This window comes from Phoxinus phoxinus (genome assembly GCF_949152265.1).
Source record: "Phoxinus phoxinus genome assembly, chromosome: 11".
NCBI classification, from domain to species: Eukaryota; Metazoa; Chordata; class Actinopteri; order Cypriniformes; family Leuciscidae; genus Phoxinus; species Phoxinus phoxinus.
The window spans coordinates 34,490,506-34,509,591 of NC_136886.1; the positions used below are offsets into that span (position 1 = coordinate 34,490,506).

General features: G+C 40.9%; 1 protein-coding gene across 3 annotated transcripts; it reads left to right on the top strand.

Moving 5' to 3' along the window:
- The first annotated feature begins 1,227 nt into the window (after positions 1 to 1,227).
- Positions 1,228 to 18,717, top strand: LOC307007114 (uncharacterized protein). Of its 3 annotated transcripts, XM_079628798.1 has the most exons (11): positions 1,228 to 1,284; positions 1,556 to 1,728; positions 2,685 to 2,816; positions 7,696 to 7,858; positions 11,560 to 11,752; positions 11,831 to 11,932; positions 12,132 to 12,233; positions 15,341 to 15,373; positions 15,462 to 17,415; positions 17,536 to 17,667; positions 17,841 to 18,717. In XM_079628798.1, the coding sequence occupies exons 2-11, from the start codon at positions 1,575 to 1,577 to the stop codon at positions 18,059 to 18,061; spliced, it is 3,186 nt and encodes a 1,061-aa protein (XP_079484924.1). In that variant the 5' UTR covers positions 1,228 to 1,284; positions 1,556 to 1,574; the 3' UTR covers positions 18,062 to 18,717. The 3 variants fall into 3 exon arrangements, with proteins under 3 accessions (XP_079484924.1, XP_079484923.1, XP_079484925.1); XM_079628797.1 differs by lacking the exon at positions 1,228 to 1,284 and having other exon boundaries at positions 1,541 to 1,728; XM_079628799.1 differs by lacking the exon at positions 1,228 to 1,284 and having other exon boundaries at positions 1,541 to 1,728; positions 11,864 to 11,932.
- The last annotated feature ends 369 nt before the right edge of the window (positions 18,718 to 19,086 follow it).

The window sequence follows — 19,086 nt, forward strand, 5'->3', positions numbered from 1 at the left end:
GTAATCAGACAGTGTTCACATACTGTACTGTATACCATAAACTGTAGACTTACTGTAATGCTATATTACAGCAGTCTACTTGCAATTTACATTATACAGTAAATATACTTGATAGAGACATAATGTAAAACACACACGTACATACAGTATATGTGTGACATAGTCTTTTTCTTTATATCGCAATGACATTGTACAGTCATTTTTTGACAGACCAACAGTGTATCTGTGAATCCTGTCCAGTCTCATCTAGAGTAATGCGTACATGTGTGTCATACAGATATTAAGTGCAGTCTTATGCATTTTCAATCATTGTCATCAAAATCATAGTTTATTTCTGAAAATATTGATAGAGTATATTGACAACCTGACTAAGCATTTTGACATTCTTGTTTGCAAACAATGACACACAAGGACTTGTCATTCTGATGACACTGATATGTTAATTGATTTAGTACTAGTATTTTGAGCAAGTTACAGGCTTTTGATGGTAATCTATTGTGTTTTGTTGTTTGTACAAATTGTTTTGAGAAATGCACTTACTGGTTTGCAAATCTTAAGGTTCAAGAAATGTACTAAAGCGACTGATAAGAACTATACTAGAGGAGTGGAGTTACAACAAACATTCTCTCTCTCTCTCTCTCTCTCTCTCTCTCTCTCTCTCTCTCTCTCTCTCTCTCTCTCTCTATATATATATATATATATATATATATACAGGGGCGTAGTTTGTGGGGGAGATAACCCCTACAACCCCCCCCCCACACAATATTTATACCATGAAAAAAAAAAACCCCGCCAATGTTCAAACCAAATCTACGCCCTTGTATATATATATATATATATATATATATATATATAGAGAGAGAGAGAGAGAGAGAGAGAGAGAGAGAGAGAGAGAGAGAGAGAGAGAGAGGGAGGGAGGGAGGGAGGGAGGGAGGGGGAGAGACAGAGCAGTATAGTCATACAAAAGAAAATAAAATGTTTAAAATAATCATGAATCAAGCTGACACATTTACATGTTTGTTTACAGGTTTATTTTGCTCTTACTTGATTTTAAAAGCCATTGGATATCCAACCCTAACCCTAACCCTAACCCTACCCTAGCCCTAGCTCTGCCTCTGACTGCCAGTCTGACTGAGATCTGCTCATGTTGAGATCAGCCGCCCTTCCCCCACAGCGCTGATCGCGCGCGCGCCCTTCCCCCACAGCACTGACTCTGATCGCGCGCGCGCCCTCCCCCACTGGGACTGACTGCAGTGACAGAGAGATGAACTAACAGACTGACAGGTATATAACGTGTAGCTTAATCAGAAGTGCTGCTCAAAAGACGACAATCTGTTGTGGCTATGCGTTTTTAAAGCACTTTTACAAGGTCTAGCAGCTTCTTCGCCCTTTAATGTAAAATACCATTAATTTATTAAAGAAATAAAAAGAAGATAATGCTGTTAAAGTACACATTAAAGTTTAATTTAGTGCCTTGACATAATCCACACCCTTCCCCCATCTTAACTCAAATAAATTCTGAAGTAGTTGTGGGACACGACCTATTTTTTTACAGTCTATGGACACGACACGTGATGAAACGACAAAAACACGTGAAATCAAAATACGTAACTACGTCATTTACGCAAGTGTCGACCGTGCGTGGATGCGTTTTCCCGGGAAATGCACACGTGACAAGACGCGAAACAGACCATAGAACAGACGACAACCCTCCACCACGCAGGAAAGGTGAGATCAAGACTTGTCCTGAAAATGCATGATAAGATAACTAAATACATTGAGAAATATGAAAGTTAATAAGATGTATGTTTATTTTATTGGTTTAATTATTTTTTTTGCTTAGAGTTTTATTTACTTATCGCTTATATTTGAGTTTGCTTCTCATTTGATGATTTGTTGCTATAAGGAAAAAAGTTTGTTGTCTAACGTTACTTGTAGGCATTGACCAGTAAATATAATTTTGCTATTATTTTTTATATAATAGTTCTTTAGATTCTACAAATTAACCAAAACAACCGAGTCAGTGATAGTCTACTATGTCATTGTTTTTCTCAGAAGTGTTGTCAAATAGCTAATTTTTTACATCATTATTATTTGATATATTATTGTAATACATTATTCAATTATAAAAAAAAATCAGTGGAATGTTTTTTTATTTATTATTTATTAATTATTTTTATATTGATTGTTTTGCCCAATGACGGTACATAGACATTTTATAGTATTTTTATTGTGTTTCAAGCTCCAAAGCAGACAAAAAGCACATTAAAAATAGTCCCTATGAATCTAGCTGGTTATTGAAAATCTCCCATATGCTGTAGCTCTTAAATCAAATATGAATATACAGTAGATTTATGTCAATTGTGGTCACAGGACACACAAGAACCAATGGTTTTTGGCATCATTGACATTGCCCTTTTTTATCTAAATGCCTGTTGTAGACTGGTCACATGTGATGTCATTGAATAGAGCTCTGATATAATATAAAGATATACTTTAGTGTTGAACAGAAAAAAACACAACACAGGTTTGGAACAACATGAGGTTAATTTGGAACAACAATTAATGTAATTGTATGTTAATTATGTATGTTTTTGGGTGAACAAATCCAGTAAGATCAACAAGATTGTTTAAATATGCTTGTTTATTTCATTCACCTTATATTTTTTATAAATTTTTTCCAGTCATTGCAAGAAAGAAAGTCAGCATGCTGGGAAATAAAAGACGTAGAAAACCTCTGCAGGACGCTGAGCACCACATTGCCTGTGAAACCGACAAGCCTGGGCTTCAAGAGCAGTTCATCAGCAAATATAAAGGCAAGTATTTATGACTAAGCAGTTTATTGATCATGTTAATCTACATAACTGAGAATTTAATGTGAGGCGAGTCATATGGTTATTAGGCCAACTAATATCCATGTTTCACAAGTTGAAAAATATTTTTTATTTTTTTTATTGTGCAGTCAAGATTCCTGAATAGAGTTCTGCAGGCATGAGCCCTAAAACAGCAACATTTAAATGTTTGCACTTCCAGTTCTATCAACCTAACGTTAATGTTTACTTGCACATTCTTAACTCGATTGCATAATAAGCAGACAGTTCTTGTGGTCATGTAAATGCAGACTAAGGTCATCATAAACGGCTTAAGCCAATCGACACAGATAGATTTTTACCCCTTATTCCAAATTTGCATGTAAACACCTGCATTCTGTGGCTTATTGAAGTGAGCATGTGTGATGTGTGACAGGAAAGTTTACATACTGTGGATTTAAGCACATCCAGACAGAGCGAGTGTTTTCTTGACCCAAGAAACTCTTAAAATGTGTTCTCATCTCATGCAGAAGGGGTACAGTCAAAATACTGCATCCGATACTGCATGAGAGGAGAATATGTAAGTTTTCCGTTAAAATTCTGGAATACACTTGGCTTTATTTAAAGGACAAGTTCGGTATTTTACACTTAAAGCCCTGTTTACAGATCGTATCTGATGAAATCGAACGGTTAAGATTAAAATTTGGACACATGCTCCTGTCCCAAGAATTTTTGGTTTATTTCGCTTTCCCCCCCCCACCCCCACAATGGCTGTCTATGTGCACTGGAACATTCCTTCCTAAAACACATTAAACTTTCGTTTACAAAGACGTGAAACTCACCGAGTGGTCAGGGGTGTTCACTGATATGCTCACTCAAAAATCGCTGCAAAAGATGCTTTCCAACAGGTTTTATCGTAGTTTTCCTGCTCAACGGAAGAATGGGTGTGATGCGTTTGAAAAAAAATAGGTCCACAGTTTTACAACTAATGGTAAAACACCTGTTAGAAAGCATCTTTTGCAGCGATTTTTGAGTGAGCATATCAGTGAACACCCCTGACCACTCGGTGAGTTTCACGTCTTTGTAAATGAAAGTTTAATGTGTTTTAGGAAGGAATGTTCCAGTGCACATAGACAGCCATTGTGGAGGTGGGGGGGGGGAGCGAAATAAACCTAAAATTCTCGGGACAGCAGCATGTGTCCAAATTTTAATCTTAACCGTTCTATTTCGTCAGATACGATCTGAAAACAGGGCTTTAAGTGTAAAATACAGAACTTACCCTTTAACATTACAACTGACATGACATATGGAATACACAGTCAGATACACGAATGTTTAGGTTTTGAGATAATTTACCTGATTTACTTATAAAGTCTTGTGGTTTATGTGGTTATTGGTTTGCATGTAAACCAGGACAGTGCTGCCCTACAAAGGCAAAAGACCTTAACTCGTGTGTGGAACTGAGAAAAATTACTTTAAAGATTTTTAGTTGTCCCGCCAAATTTACATTAATTATAGGTAGGACACTGGAAATCTTGCAATTAGATGTTTTAGTAATGAAAATGATTTACATAAAAAAATCTTGAGCGCAACCTTGACTTTTGACCACTATTTTAAAGTTACTGTACTCTGCCTTTGTATTGTCAGCAACAAGTGAGATGTCATCCAAAAGGCAGTAACTTCCACATTATCAATATTTGGTTGCTGATCACCATTAACAAAATAATTATAGTAACAGCTGTATAAAATCTAGTGATCATGGCATTTAATTTGTATGATTTACAATTACTTATAACCATCTACTTATTACTATCCTGTAGGGGTGTAACGGTACGCAAAAATCACGGTTCGGTACGTACCTCGGTTTTAAAGTCACGATTCGGTTCATTTTCGGTACAGTAAGGGAAAGAAATGCAAAACATTAAACTGCTGGTTGTTTACTATAAACTTTTTTTTAACAATTTGTTTACACTTTTTTAAACACACTTTTTAATAAAATATAACGTTAGGCTAATAAATAAAAAAGATATAAAATAAAAAAAGAATAAGAAATAAAATACTGCTGCAAAGTTCTCCACTAAATAAAATACTCTCAAACCAATATTGGCCGTGACGCTAGCTAGCGAGAGGCTGGGCTAAAGCGAGCGTGCCGTGTATGTGGTGATCTTTATTTATGCGATATTTATGTCCGAGCCCGACCCGAGAGTTAAAATCCAATTTTTTTTCTCATGCTAATGACACATGTACGTTTGTTTGTGTGGAAAGCCCGCTTTTAACAGAAAGGCATTCGGAAATGTCCACAGATGAGCGCATTAGCGTTCTTAACACAGGCGCGCTTGCACGTGTTTCGTTGTCACAGCAACATAAACAAATGTCCGTACACAGGAAGACAGATGTTATGGTAATTTTTACATGTATTTGAATCACAAAAACAATTAATCAGATTTAATCAGTGCAACGCGGAGACTTCCGACACTTACTATGTTCGTGTGGAAACTCGGAATTGACGCATGTTCCGCACACAAAACTAGCCTAATTTACGTGAAAGATTGCATTCGGTGCACATGTGCACCGTACCGAAAGTCCTGTACCGAAACGGTCCGGTACGAATACATGTACCGTTACACCCCTACTATCCTGTGCTTTGGTTGCATTCTGATGGCATTATTAATACATTAGACATGACAAAATACCTCCATTGTGGTAAAGAGTATGGTATCGAGTGACATAAGACTTGCTAAGCGCATTCAAAATGATAAAACAGATTGTTGCGCACATTCGACCCGGGGACTGGTTTATAGCGGTGGATCTAAAAGACGCATACACTTCAACGTTGAGATAACCCCTTTATCACAGGCGGTTCCCGAGATTCGTGTTCGAAGGTGTCGCGCTCCTTGTATGTTCATGAAAATTACGAATGCCATTTCCCCTTTGGGACTCAGTGGGGAGTGCGTTCTGGACTACCTCGACGACTAATGCATTTATAGCACAACCTTCTGTGTTCTGCGTCTTTTCAGTGTGTGGTGGTTTCAGCTGTCTGCCCTGTTATTGTGGTGGTGCACTTCGCTCGTCCCGCGGATTTATTCCAGACGCTGTGATTGTAGGTATAACTCGCGTAACAGCTGGTCTGATGTTGTATGCACCAGCACTTGTTGCTTCATTATATTATCACTCCCTGTGACATAGGCTATTAGTCCAGCGTTGGCTCGACGGTGTTCAGGGCGGTGCTAAAGGCGTCTGTGCAGTTTTGGCTCTCTGCCAGCTAAATGCATGAATGTTTTAACCAGGTCCGGTACCCGATCTGGGTGAGGCGGGGCTTTAGTTCTTTGTTGTATTCATCTGCTACGGCATGTGTAATTTTTCTGTCATATCCTTCGCGATCGATATCGCACGTTTGTCAATGGAGTGGGTTTAGACCGTACTAAATGTTCTGACCGCGTTTGTGCAGGACTAAGCTCTGGGGACATCAGAAGCTACAGGGACTGATGGAAGCTGTACCAAGTGCACAGGCTACACTGTAATACAATTTTAATGGACAGTAAAACAAAGGCAGAACACCGTACAATCTGATAGGTGGCATTATTTGATAGAACACCGGCACAGTATCTTCATATTGACGGGCGGCTACACAAAGGCAGAGTACCGTAACTCAATTTGAGCGTTGCAAAACAAAGCCAAAGAGCGGTAACTGGAGTTACGGTGTTCTGCCTTGGTTTCTCGTGGGCTTTTTGAAATTACTGTTAAGACAACCCATTCTTTTTTTTGAAAAAACAATATAATTGACTCAAGATACTTATCCACATGATAAAGGAGGTCTCGATTGTGCCAAAAATAACGAATTTTCGACCACAATTTAAGTCACAGTCCTTTGCCTTTGCACGGCAGAATGGATTATTTCAATAAGGTGTTTTTTGTTTGTTGTTTTTTATCAGCGTATCGGTGTGCAAGTAAACATCACGTTTATTCTACAACATAAAATACATCAGTAATGCTCTCTTGTGTGTTTTTTTTAAAAAGCCTTTACTTGTCTTGTAAAAGACAGTTGCTAACAAGCGTCTAAATGGGAGACAAGTTGTCTGGGACATTAAACACCATCAACTGAACAGATAAACTCATCTAGTCACTTTTACAGCCTCGTTGTGTTTATAATCGCACTCTTGCAAACTATTCTATACAGGTAGATTAAAGGATGTACACGGCACACAATCAGTCAACATGCATTATAAGAATGCAAAAACATTATATATATTACAAAGGGAGATGGATCTTAAAGCTTTAGAGTTCCTGTAGGCACATTTATCAACAACAACAAAAAAACCCTCTATACTTTTATCTAAACTATAGAAGCCAAATAAAACATCCATATACCACAAAGAAAACTATCCGAAAGAGATACAAATAATAAACAAACATAATTGTTTTTTAAATTAATGCAACACAGACACATTCTAGATGAGTTGTTGAACCTTCATCATAAGGAAGTTGAAGTTTTGCAACTGTGGTGTAGTTTATAGACTAACTTTAGCTTATTTTCTGCAAATCCTATAAGGTTTTTGTGGAGGGAACCAGGGGAGGTGAACTACCCGGTTGGTCTGCAAAAATACGTCATCACTTCAGCACTCTGTTCTAAACAATATATAGCCATGATAATATTGATTGTCTAAAAAAAATTGATTACATTTTAACTGTATACTTTTAAGACTTAAAAGTATAATGTAAAGTAAAAAAAGCAAAGCATGCTTCGAGATTAGCCTGGCTATTGACTATTTTCCTTCAGTAATTTCCCTTTTACATCATATAATGTACATAATATGGTTGAGAACTTTTAGTAATAATCAAAATAATAGTTGACATTAAAGAAACTGAAGCTATTTCTCCTCTTTAGGTCGTGGAGTTTTCACCGCTGGAGCTTTCTTCAGAGGTGATTTTGTTCTTGAATACAGAGGTGAACTTCTGAGTTCACAGGAGAGTCTTGACCGAACTGAACACTACACTGAAGCTGAGAACACGTTCCTGTTTGATTTTCAGTGGCATGGCAAAAATTGGTGGTGAGTATAGAACTGTTGGATTGATGTAGTAGGGATGCTAAAATATCTGGAACTGTAAAATACTTAGTTCATGCCTGTAGTTCTGTTCGCTTGGTTCGCTTGGTCCGTGTACGCTTAATGTTCAGATTGGCATTTCTATCGTCAAACATGTTATGCTTGACCAGTCTGTCCTTTTAGGGTCACATCTTCCTGTTTTTGGTTGTTTACATGTCTCTGGTCCATGTTACGTTAATATTTCATTCGAACTGCACCAGAGTTCGTTTGGAAGCCAACTGAGACCCATTTTTTCAGCGTCTCGGTCAGTTTGTTTGGTGGCACCAGGGTTCAGATTAGGGCTGAACGATACATCGAATTTTCATCGTCATCGCGATATGAACTCCGGCGATGAACACATCGCAACAGACAGCCTGACACGATGAATAATGCCTGGTTCAGATTAGCACTAACTTACACGTTTTTGACTCCTAAAATCTTGTCGTGGACAAGAAACATGACAGACAACACGTTGCTTTCCGACCAGTCATCGCGTGCCGTCACACACACACATTCACTCGCAAACATTCACTCGCACGCACAGACACACAAACACACACTCACTGTCCCTCGCTCACTCACTCGCTCACTCACGCACGCACGCACACACACACACACACACACACACATACGCTCACACGCTCACTGGCGTACACACACACTCACTGTTGCACTCACTCACGTCTCGCCTCGCTCACATATTCAACCCGTCGTGGAGGACCGTTAAAGAATTAAACATGCTATAGTCTTTCTGTCATGAAGCATCGCAGACGCGACGTAGGTTGTCGCCCACTGTGACACACTATACGAGATGAAACGATCGAATCTTGCGTCCCGACGCCCGTTGTCGTTATTACGAATCACCACGACACCCATACGTCAAACGGATCGTGCCAAAATCGTGTAGCCTATTCTGAACCAGGCAGGTAATAAATGTTTGACCTATCACGCAAAGAACCTATTAAAGCACTAAGACATGGGAACAGTATAGTTAACAATCACATTTATCGCAAGTCATATCGTTATCGCAATATTAAACAATGTTATCGCACATCGCAGCTTTTCCTCATATCGTGCAGCCCTAGTTCAGATGGCAGCGTTCACACTTATTCAAATGAACAGCACTAACGGTCTAAACAAACATGCCAGGTGTGAACACACCCTAATACTTAAAATTCACCATGAACTGACACGAAGAGTACTGAGTGCAGTTTCCTTGAGTCATCAATATTTGTTTTTCCTGTATTCCCAAAAGAGAACAAAATGGTAAATTTTAGATGCGTTTATCTGAGAACTGAGAGGATGCTGCAGTGAACTATCATATAGATCAGTGGTTCTCAGATAGCCTGACTACGTCAGACTTCCTACTTCCGCTAATTTCATTTCGCTCCTGTATTCAGTCTGAGATAGCGGCCTATCTTTCAGTTTTCCACCGGCCTTCGGACGGCCGGGCCAATCAACGAACAGAGGGCGGGCTGAGAGCCGTGACGTAGACGCTAAGCGCCGAGTTTTACATGGTAGGTTAGAGAAATCGAAAACCGAAACGAGACACGGGATGCAATTCGCTCTGTTATGGAGAACCAGTGCCGCCGCTCCCACCACGCGCTGTGCGTAGGGAACCAAGAGCGGAGGAGGCACCAAAAAAATAGTGTTTCCGGGAGTCTCCCGCATATTGATAGCGGCTCACTGACGCCCGCGAATTAGTTAAAATCTCCGGAATCTAGAGCGATCGCGCCCGCGAGACAGAGACTGTGCTCCAAACCGCGTAGCGCGTGCACGGCAGAGAGGGAGAGAGAGCAAGAGAGGCGCGTGTGCCTCATGAAGCTTCTCGGGGTAGAGCGCATCATAAAGGAATTATGCTTAGGGCACCGAAATGGCTAGCAGCGGCACTGGCTGAGTTTAAAAGATATAATCCTAAATTTGAGAGTTGGCTACAAATATTTTCTTGTTTCACTCTGTCAAAAATAAGTTTAGAGGCCGTGATTGTACCGTGGATGCGTAGATTAACGACGCCTAATCTGCAAAAGTCGTTTACAGCCATGTTCACTCCGGTATTTCGCTCGCATCATCATGTGTTTACAGCAGGTTTACAGTGTAAGTTCGATCTTAGATTTGAGTTCGATGCATGATGTCTGTGGTTCAATGCGGCTGTACAGGCGCATAACATACGTCCTAACTAAACTTATCTGATTGGCTTACGGGTAACCAATGATTTTAAACTTCAGACAAGCGCCCCCTAGCGAGAGAGAAAACACTTCTCTATTATGCCATTCCAGACTCTGTCTACGAAGCAAAGTGAAGTAGCTGAGTCTGGTATTACCAGGCTAGTTCTCAGACCCTCCTCTCTGCACATTCTGTATGTCTCCTTCACCTGACATCAGGGTTCCTACGGGGTTTGGAAAAGTATGGAAAAGTATGGAATTTGATTTGAGTAATTTCCAGGTCTGGAAAAGTATGGAAAAAAGAAAGTAGAGTATGGAAAAATATTTCCATTTCCAGACTATTGCCCCTGTTTAGTTTTCTATAATGGAAAATCTAATGAATTAAAAAAAAAAAATGCTGTGCATTCACGAGTTCACACATGCATGAAATCAGATATAGTCATTTATCCCCCCTTTGACTCGGATAGAAAACCAGCCAAGAGTGAGATGAGGGGGTGGTGGAGGGATGCTGTGAAACTGTCATGATGGGACACGGGTGATACCGGCTTAAATCCACTTTTGGGGTGAAAATACTGACATGCCTAAGACTTTTGCACAGTAGTGTATATAATAAACTTTTTTGTGCCCTCGAGAAACTATTCACATGTGCACAGGAATTGTTTTGCATGCTTGCGCATTACAATTTCTAGTTTTATATATAACCTATGTCTACTGACACCACAGCAGAATAAAATAACTGGCTTAAAACCATTTTTTGGGGGACTGAAAATACTCATGAAAATGTCTCTATAGCACATATTGTGTTTATCGTGCAATTTATACGCAAAAATTAACCAAACGTATAATACACACGCACCCCACACCACTACTAAACCTACCCTAACCAACCCATGCGTATCCTATGCATGTAAAAACTCATTCTCGCGTATAAATTGCACGATAAACACAATAGGTGCTAGGGACGCATTTAGTGTGACCGGGTTGGTTACCCAGTGACGTGTAGCCGTCACGGAAGTGGGATTCAAATTCCTGATGACTCGGTTTAGGTGGTTCAAAGTCGATTTTTCTTTTGAGAAACAATAACTTAATTTATTGCGTGCTCTTTAATTTTCATACCTTTGCAGAGAGCTGCATTACACATTGCATGAAAGGGAATCTTTGATAAAGCATAATAGGGACACTTTGAATATGGTCTGAAAATCTACAGAGAAGATTTTAAATTTGAGTCTGGAAAAGTATGGAATTTTGAAATGGAAAATGTGTAGGAACCCTGTGACATACTCAGTTGAGTTAATAGAGCCGTGTTCTGATGATGACTGATCATCTGAATAAGGTGAATTTAAACACGAGTACTTGTATTAAAACACATACAACATATACAGAGCGGTGGGTTTCCAGGACTGGAGCTCAGAACCAGTTATAAAAATGTGTATAATACATATATATATAAAAATGTCTAGCATACTAAGATTACAAGTCTTGAGTGGAAATGTTATGTCTTTGTAGCATGGATGCATCTAAAGAAGACATGTCCTTGGGAAGACTTGTCAACGATGAGACCAGAAATCCTACTTGCAAAATGAGAACCGTTGAAGTGAGCAGAAAACCTCACCTTTGTCTCTTTGCTGTACGAGACATTCTACCAGGGGAGGAAATCACTTACAATTATGGAGACTCAGATTGGCCATGGCGAATCAAGGTACTATCAAGAAAATGCTAAAGAGATTGATCAGTAATCAGTAAATTCATGATAATCTTTTACTCTCATTCTGATTAGTTACCATGTGATTGTGGTCTCATATTTCTCAAGCCTTTAAATCAAGCATCAGCAGAATCCACTGATAAAAAGCCAGCCAGCAGTTTGGGCCCGCAGAAATCGGTAAGTCCACTTCAAAACATCTGTATCATTATATTATTATTATATCATTATATTATTGACTCTTTTAGCATAGAGTTGTGTGTGAAAGGAATGATGGATAAATTGTAGGACAGCTAGAGGAATGAATGTGAACAAAGTTTTTCTGTCCTTTACAAATATCCTGAATTTGATATACACTGCTTTCTTTTCTGATATCCAGCCCCATTGTGCAGCTTCTGATTCCTCTCCTGAATTGGACATGGTGAACAGCAATGGTCCACATGAGCAGTCAGTCAAAGCAAGAACATCAAGGAATAAAATGGTAACCATGTCATACATGAAGCAACTATCTACTGATGTTTACTGCCAGCTAGTTAAAAGTGCAGTAAGTGATTTCTGAGAAACACTGTTGATATTTGAAATCGACACTCAAACACACTCCTCCCTTCATTGCTCTGCCCCCAAAATAATGAACACGCAACACAGGCAGCCACTGACTGCTCAGGTGTTCAACTAGAAAAGATCTTTATCACTGGGAAACCATAGGATGCATTTACAGGTTTGGTTTTAGTTGATTGTAGGTGCATATCCACTTCATCCAGCACACGTGTGTAATAGTAGTCGGAAGTTCGGATCATTTTACTGACTCGGATATTTGAATCTCGTTCATCAAAATGAACAAATAATTTTTCGAGTCATTTCGTTCATTTCAGCAGAATGTATTTAAAATGTAAAATGTTAGCCAAATTCCCCAAACACATCAAATGTTGATTGCATTTAGAATAAGAAAAAAATTGCAAAAGGATAAATTATGAGAAACAGAAACAATTAATTAATCTGGGTCTTCAGGGTATGCTGTCTGTTAGTTTACCTCACCTTCCGAAGCCGTTCGTTCTGGACTCCAGGACACTGGAGTTACACCTCTACTCTTTACCAGAAGTGCAGTGGGATTTTTAATGACCACAGAGTCAGGACCTCGGTTTAACGTCTCATCCGAAGGATGCTATGGAGTAAAATGTAGCGCCTTACTACCAACCTCTGCTAGTTAAAGGAGTAGTTAACTTCAGGATTAAAAAGTTCCTGATAATTTACTCACCCTCACATCATCCAAGATGTTCATGTCTTTCTTTCTTTAATGGAATATAAATAACTGTTTTTGAGGAAAACATTCCAGGAGAAGAGGAGATTTTTCTCCATATAGTGACTTCAATGGGGTCCAACAGTTTCAGGTCCAAATGTGAGTTTCAATGCAGCGATAAGAATAAGAAAAGTAATTCCTTACTCCTGAGGAATAAGAGTCTTATCTAGACAAACTAGCCGCCATAACAAAATAAACATTTATATACTTTTAAACCACAAATGCTCGTCTTGCACTAGCTCTGCGATGCGCCACACATTACTTCATCAGGTTGAAAGGTCATGCGTGTTCCAGTTCAAAAAGGTAGGATAGGCCGAAAAACTCTCCTCCATCTTCAAAATCGTCTGAAATGCCGTTTGTCTTAGTCTTTGCACGTTCTCTTTGTAAACACTAGGTTGGTACTTTCGCCTGCCTTCCGCGTGACCTTTTATCGTGATTACGTAATGTGTGGGGCATCAGAGCTAGTGCAAGACGGGCATTTGTGGTATATAAATGTTTATTTTGTTATAAAATGGCAAATGGTTTGTCTAGATAAGTCTCTTATTCCTTGGCTGGATCGTGTTGAGACTTTGAAGCTGCACTGAAACTCACATCTGGACCTTCGACCCGGTGGACCATTGAAGTCACTATATGGAGAAAAATCCTGGAATGTTTTCCTCTAAAAACTTCATTTCTTTTCCACTAAAGAAAGACATGGACATCTTGGATGGTGTGAGGGTGAGTAAATTATCAGGAAATTTTAATTCTGAAGTGAACTAATCCTTTAACTAGTTATTGGTTTACAGTTTTAATGTATGAACCAATGTAACTATTAACGTGACTATTGTCACAATTTGTATGTAAAGTTTGTATAAATGTTTGTTTTTTAAGAGTTTTATTATCTTATTAACGATCTTTGCTTTGAAATGTGCAAAACATGTTTCTTTATTTTTTTTGTTCACCCCTACAGTGTTTTTTCTTATCTTATATGGCTGCTACAGTTTTCAATATTGTTAATGTACATTTTATTCTTGTTTAAGCTAAATAGCTCTTTATATATCTGCAGAAGCGGTTTCAATCAAGACAGTCATCCTCAGTCGCATCCACATCTGATGCACCCTCTTCATCGGCACCCTGTGCTTTGTCCACTTGTATAGTGGCCTCATCTACCTCATGCCATCCTGCCCTGTCCTCATCACAGTCACCACCTCCTGCTCCACCCACGTCACCATCATCCTCGCCTGCGCAGCCCTCATCGCCTTCTCCTGCGCCACCCACGTCACCATCATCCTCGCCTGCGCAGCCCTCATCGCCTTCTCCTGCGCCACCCACGTCACCAACAGCCTCGCCTGCGCAGCCCTCATCGCCTTCTCCTGCGCCACCCACGTCACCAACAGCCTCGCCTGCGCAGCCCTCATCGCCTTCTCCTGCGCCACCCACGTCACCAACAGCCTCGCCTGCGCAGCCCTCACCGCCTTCTCCTGCGCCACCCACGTCACCAACAGCCTCGCCTGCGCAGCCCTCACCGCCTTCTCCTGCGCCACCCACGTCACCAACAGCCTCGCCTGCGCAGCCCTCACCGCCTTCTCCTGCGCCACCCACGTCACCAACAGCCTCGCCTGCGCAGCCCTCATCGCCTTCTCCTGCGCCACCCACGTCACCAACAGCCTCGCCTGCGCAGCCCTCATCGCCTTCTCCTGCGCCACCCACGTCACCAACAGCCTCGCCTGCGCAGCCCTCATCGCCTTCTCCTGCGCCACCCACGTCACCAACAGCCTCGCCTGCGCAGCCCTCATCGCCTTCTCCTGCGCCACCCACGTCACCAACAGCCTCGCCTGCGCAGCCCTCATCGCCTTCTCCTGCGCCACCCACGTCACCAACAGCCTCGCCTGCGCAGCCCTCATCGCCTTCTCCTGCGCCACCCACGTCACCAACAGCCTCGCCTGCGCAGCCCTCATCGCCTTCTCCTGCGCCACCCACGTCACCAACAGCCTCGCCTGCGCAGCCCTCATCGCCTTCTCCTGCGCCACCCACATCACCAACAGCCTCGCCTGCGCAGCCCTCATCGCCTTCTCCTGCACTGCCTTCATCATCCTCATCCTCGCCTGCTCCCCCCGTATCTTCACCTTGTGCTGCATCAACACCTGTGGTTCACTCATCACAGGTGTCTGGGACACTCTCATTAAGGGAGGTGGGTAGATTCATTTGCTGAATTATTGGGATGGTCGGGGTGTATTGCACTGGTAGAACTAACAATAGATTATATGAAATTGTATATTATTTATATTTGTTTGTATTTCTCCTTTTTCCAGATATCCTCTTTAAGGCCATCAAGAAAAAGACAGGTAATTATGACTTTGCTATCTGCAATATGATGAAATGTAATGTTACAGGAACCACTGTCATGAGTAAGTGTTAAATTCTCTCATTCAGTGTTCAGGAAGTGCCGACTGTGAAACAGATTACAGCGATGTCACAGACTACAGCGATGTTGACTACATACCAAAAATCAGCTCAGATGAATCGGATGGTAGTTCTTCTGGACATGACATGGTCAAAAGTGCTTTGATACATCCAACATCTCCCAACGAGGCAGGTAGTTCATCTGATCAATCTATGACAGTACCATCACCAAAAAAGATGAAATGCCAATCTAAAGAGACAAACACCTTATCTGGTGATAAAACTTTTATTCAGTCAATGCCATCACCAAAGCAGGAACGCAAGACATACAACAAGAAGCAGTATTGCCTTTATTGCTCTAAGCCATATTCAAAAATGGCAAGACACCTTGAATTTGTCCATCGCAACGAAGTGGGGGTTGTAAAGGCAGTAGCATTTCCAAAACATTCCAAAGAAAGACGAGTCCAGTTAAACCTCCTTAGAAAAAGGGGCAACTTTGCCCACAACACAGATGTGGTGAGACAAGGACATGGGGAGATGATTGCCTGCTACCGTCCAAAATATAGACAAAGAGCCAAAGAATTCATTCACTGCATTTACTGCCAAGGGCTTTATAACAAGCGTAGCCTTTGGAAACATATCAAAAACTGTCCCCTGAAACCTAAAGATGATGATGCCAAGGGCAGGAAAAGAGTTCGATCTCTGTGTGCTCTAAACACACCAGTCGGCTTAGAAGTGAGCAAAGGTTTCAAGAAAATACTGTCCTTTATGAACTATGATGAAGTTTCGCGTGTAGTTCATACTGACAGATGCATCATGCAGCTGGGGGAGCACATGTTCAACAGGATGGGGTCTGATGTGACCAAACATGACTACATCAGACAGAAGATGAGAGAAGTAGGCAGACTTCTTCTTGAAGCAAGGAAGATTACCCCACTGAGAACAATGGTAGACTTCTTCATACCAGCAAACTTCAAACATGTCATAGCAGCTGTTAAAGTTGTGTCTGGCTTCGATGAAGAGAAAAACACCTACCGCATTCCTTCTTTAGCTCTCAAACTTGGGCATTCTTTAAACAAGATCTCTAGTATTGTTGAGAGCAATGCCATGATGTATGGAGATCATGAGCGTGCTGAGTGTGCCCGAGACTTCAGGAAAATACACCAGGCAAGGTGGAATGAGTACATTTCTGCTGGTGCTATAACTACATTGAAAGAAGCCAAGTGGAACACACCACAGATCATTCCTTTCACTCAGGATGTCAGAGTCCTGCACACACATCTTGAAAAGAAACACAATGGGCTCCTAAGTAAGCTCAGATCTTGCCCTTCTGCTGACAGCTACACTGCTCTAGCCAAGGTCACGCTGTCTCAGGTCATCCTGTTCAACCGAAGGAGAGAAGGTGAAGTATCCCGGATGCTTTTGTCAGCTTTTAAAAGCAGGGACACTTCTGAGCTACACGAAGACATTGCCATCTGTCTGTCTGAGTTTGAGAGGAAGCTGTGTCTCCACTTCACAAGAGTTGAGATCCGTGGTAAACGAGGGAGAAAGGTTCCTGTGCTCCTCAAGCCTTCCATGGTTTCTGCCATGGAGCTGCTCGTTGAAACGCGTGAGCTTTGTGGTGTTCCAGCAGAGAATCCCTTTATGTTTGGCAGATGTGGAGCATTGTCGGCCTACAGAGGAGGAGAGTGCATCAACAAAGCTGCTTGCGAATGTGGCATAAAGAACCCTGAAGCACTGTCATCAACTAGGCTCAGGAAACACATAGCAACCATGTCTAAAATTCTTAATCTTGATGAGAATGAAGCAGACCAACTGGCTGATTTCCTTGGTCACGATATCAGAATCCACAGACAGTATTACCGGTTACCAGAGGGAACACTGCAGCTGGCAAAAATGAGTAAAGTCCTAATGGCCATGGAGAAAGGAACACTGTCTGACTACAAAGGAAAGAAACTTGATGACATTGAAATCGACCCAAATGGTTGAGTATACTTGGACTGTCTGTGTGTATTTGTGCTGTACATATTTGCTAAATTATGTATATAATTATGTCACCGATGCTAAGTATAAGCAATAAAGTGTTATTTTTTTTGTCAATTAGAGCAACTTGAGGCCCAAGGTGATTCCATGTCAAGTGATGAGGAGGATTACAGTGACCTATCTCAGACAACAGCACCAGCAGAGACTGATCAACCTGTTCAATCTGATCAATCTGTTTCACAGGAGGATCAATGTAAGAAAAATCTCTATATTGCACAAACAACAATAATCAAATAAACATGAATTAGCTCCATGCAGCAATATCCAGCCAAAAGAAAAAAATCTACACATTAAGACACAGTCTTGATTTGGTCTTTACTTACTGATTTAGTTGTAATGAGAATTTACTTTTTAATTATTTCATAGGTTCTTCAAACGCTCCAAAAAAGAAATGGGAGGACAGTGAGGTAAAAGCAGTAGAGAGACACATGATGAAGTTCATCAAGACATGCAAAGTTCCTGGTAAGCAAGACTGTGAAAGATGCATTCACGCAGAGCCAGAAGCTTTGAAGCAGCGAACATGGACTGGTGTGAAAAATTATGTGCGGAACAGGATCACGACTCTTAAAAGAAAGGGTGGTTTGTAGGGAGGCACAAACACCAACACTTTGCACATTATGCTTTTTTTGTAAGAAATAGAGCTAAAGTGTAGAAATATTTTGAGGATAGAATGAAACCGAATTAGAAGTGAAAAGTTGGAGTATAAGAAGGCTAATGAAGGAGAGGATAGTAAGATAGTTAATTTTCATTATTCAGTTTTTTTTGTTCAGTTACAATGAAGTTGGATGAAACGTCATGTTAAACTTTGTGATATTTCTGTCATAGAGGGATGGGAGAATGTAAAGATAAAACAACTGGGAAGAGTGATTAGGTGTGTTGGACATCGGCTGCTGGATGTAACGGATCGGTGAGTTGCCGTGTGCAGGCGAGAGGAGCTGAAAACTGAGACGTGAGTCGGACACTTTCTGCTTTCCGTAGTGACGCAGAGCCAGAAGCTTTGAAGCAGCGAACATGGACTGGTGTGAAAAATTATGTGCGGAACAGGATCACGACTCTTAAAAGTAAGGGTGGTATGTAGGGAGGCACAAACACTTCAACACTTTGCACATTATGCTCTTTCTGTAAGAAATGGAGCTAAATTAAAAGAAATTAGGATAGGGTGTAGAAATTAAAATTGAGACGCTCATGCGGTGATTGCATACTTTACCACAGCTGAAGTGGAATAAATGCATTATTTTCCAAATACAGATATTTCATAGACATTTTCATACATTTATTGCTTAATACAGCGTCTGTTTGTACAAGAATAAAGTTCAACATAAGCCTAAATACCAATGAAGTGGGGTCTACATTGTATCAGTTTTATTTTGATAAGCATGACACAATATAACATTGCGACTACATGAAAAGCTTTCACTGTAATAAAAATAACAGTGGAACTGTGGTGACAGCATTAGTGGAACTGAAGGTGTGAGAATAAACACGTGATCGTTGCCATGCGGTGGATTCGGCCAATCGTGGATCGTGCATGATCAGCGGCTGACTTGAGTTGACTTGCATGCCGGTTAGAACTTGTGTCCGACTTCAGACAGTGACGCCCCGTGACTGTGAC

Coding starts and splice junctions, on each gene's coding strand:
- LOC307007114 (XM_079628798.1), top strand. CDS start 1,575: ATGAAACGACAAAAACACGTGAAATCAAAATACGTAACTACGTCATTT. Junction 7,859..11,559: donor TGGCATGGCAAAAATTGGTG/GTGAGTATAGAA, acceptor ATGTCTTTGTAG/CATGGATGCATCTAAAGAAG. Junction 17,668..17,840: donor TGTTTCACAGGAGGATCAAT/GTAAGAAAAATC, acceptor ATTATTTCATAG/GTTCTTCAAACGCTCCAAAA.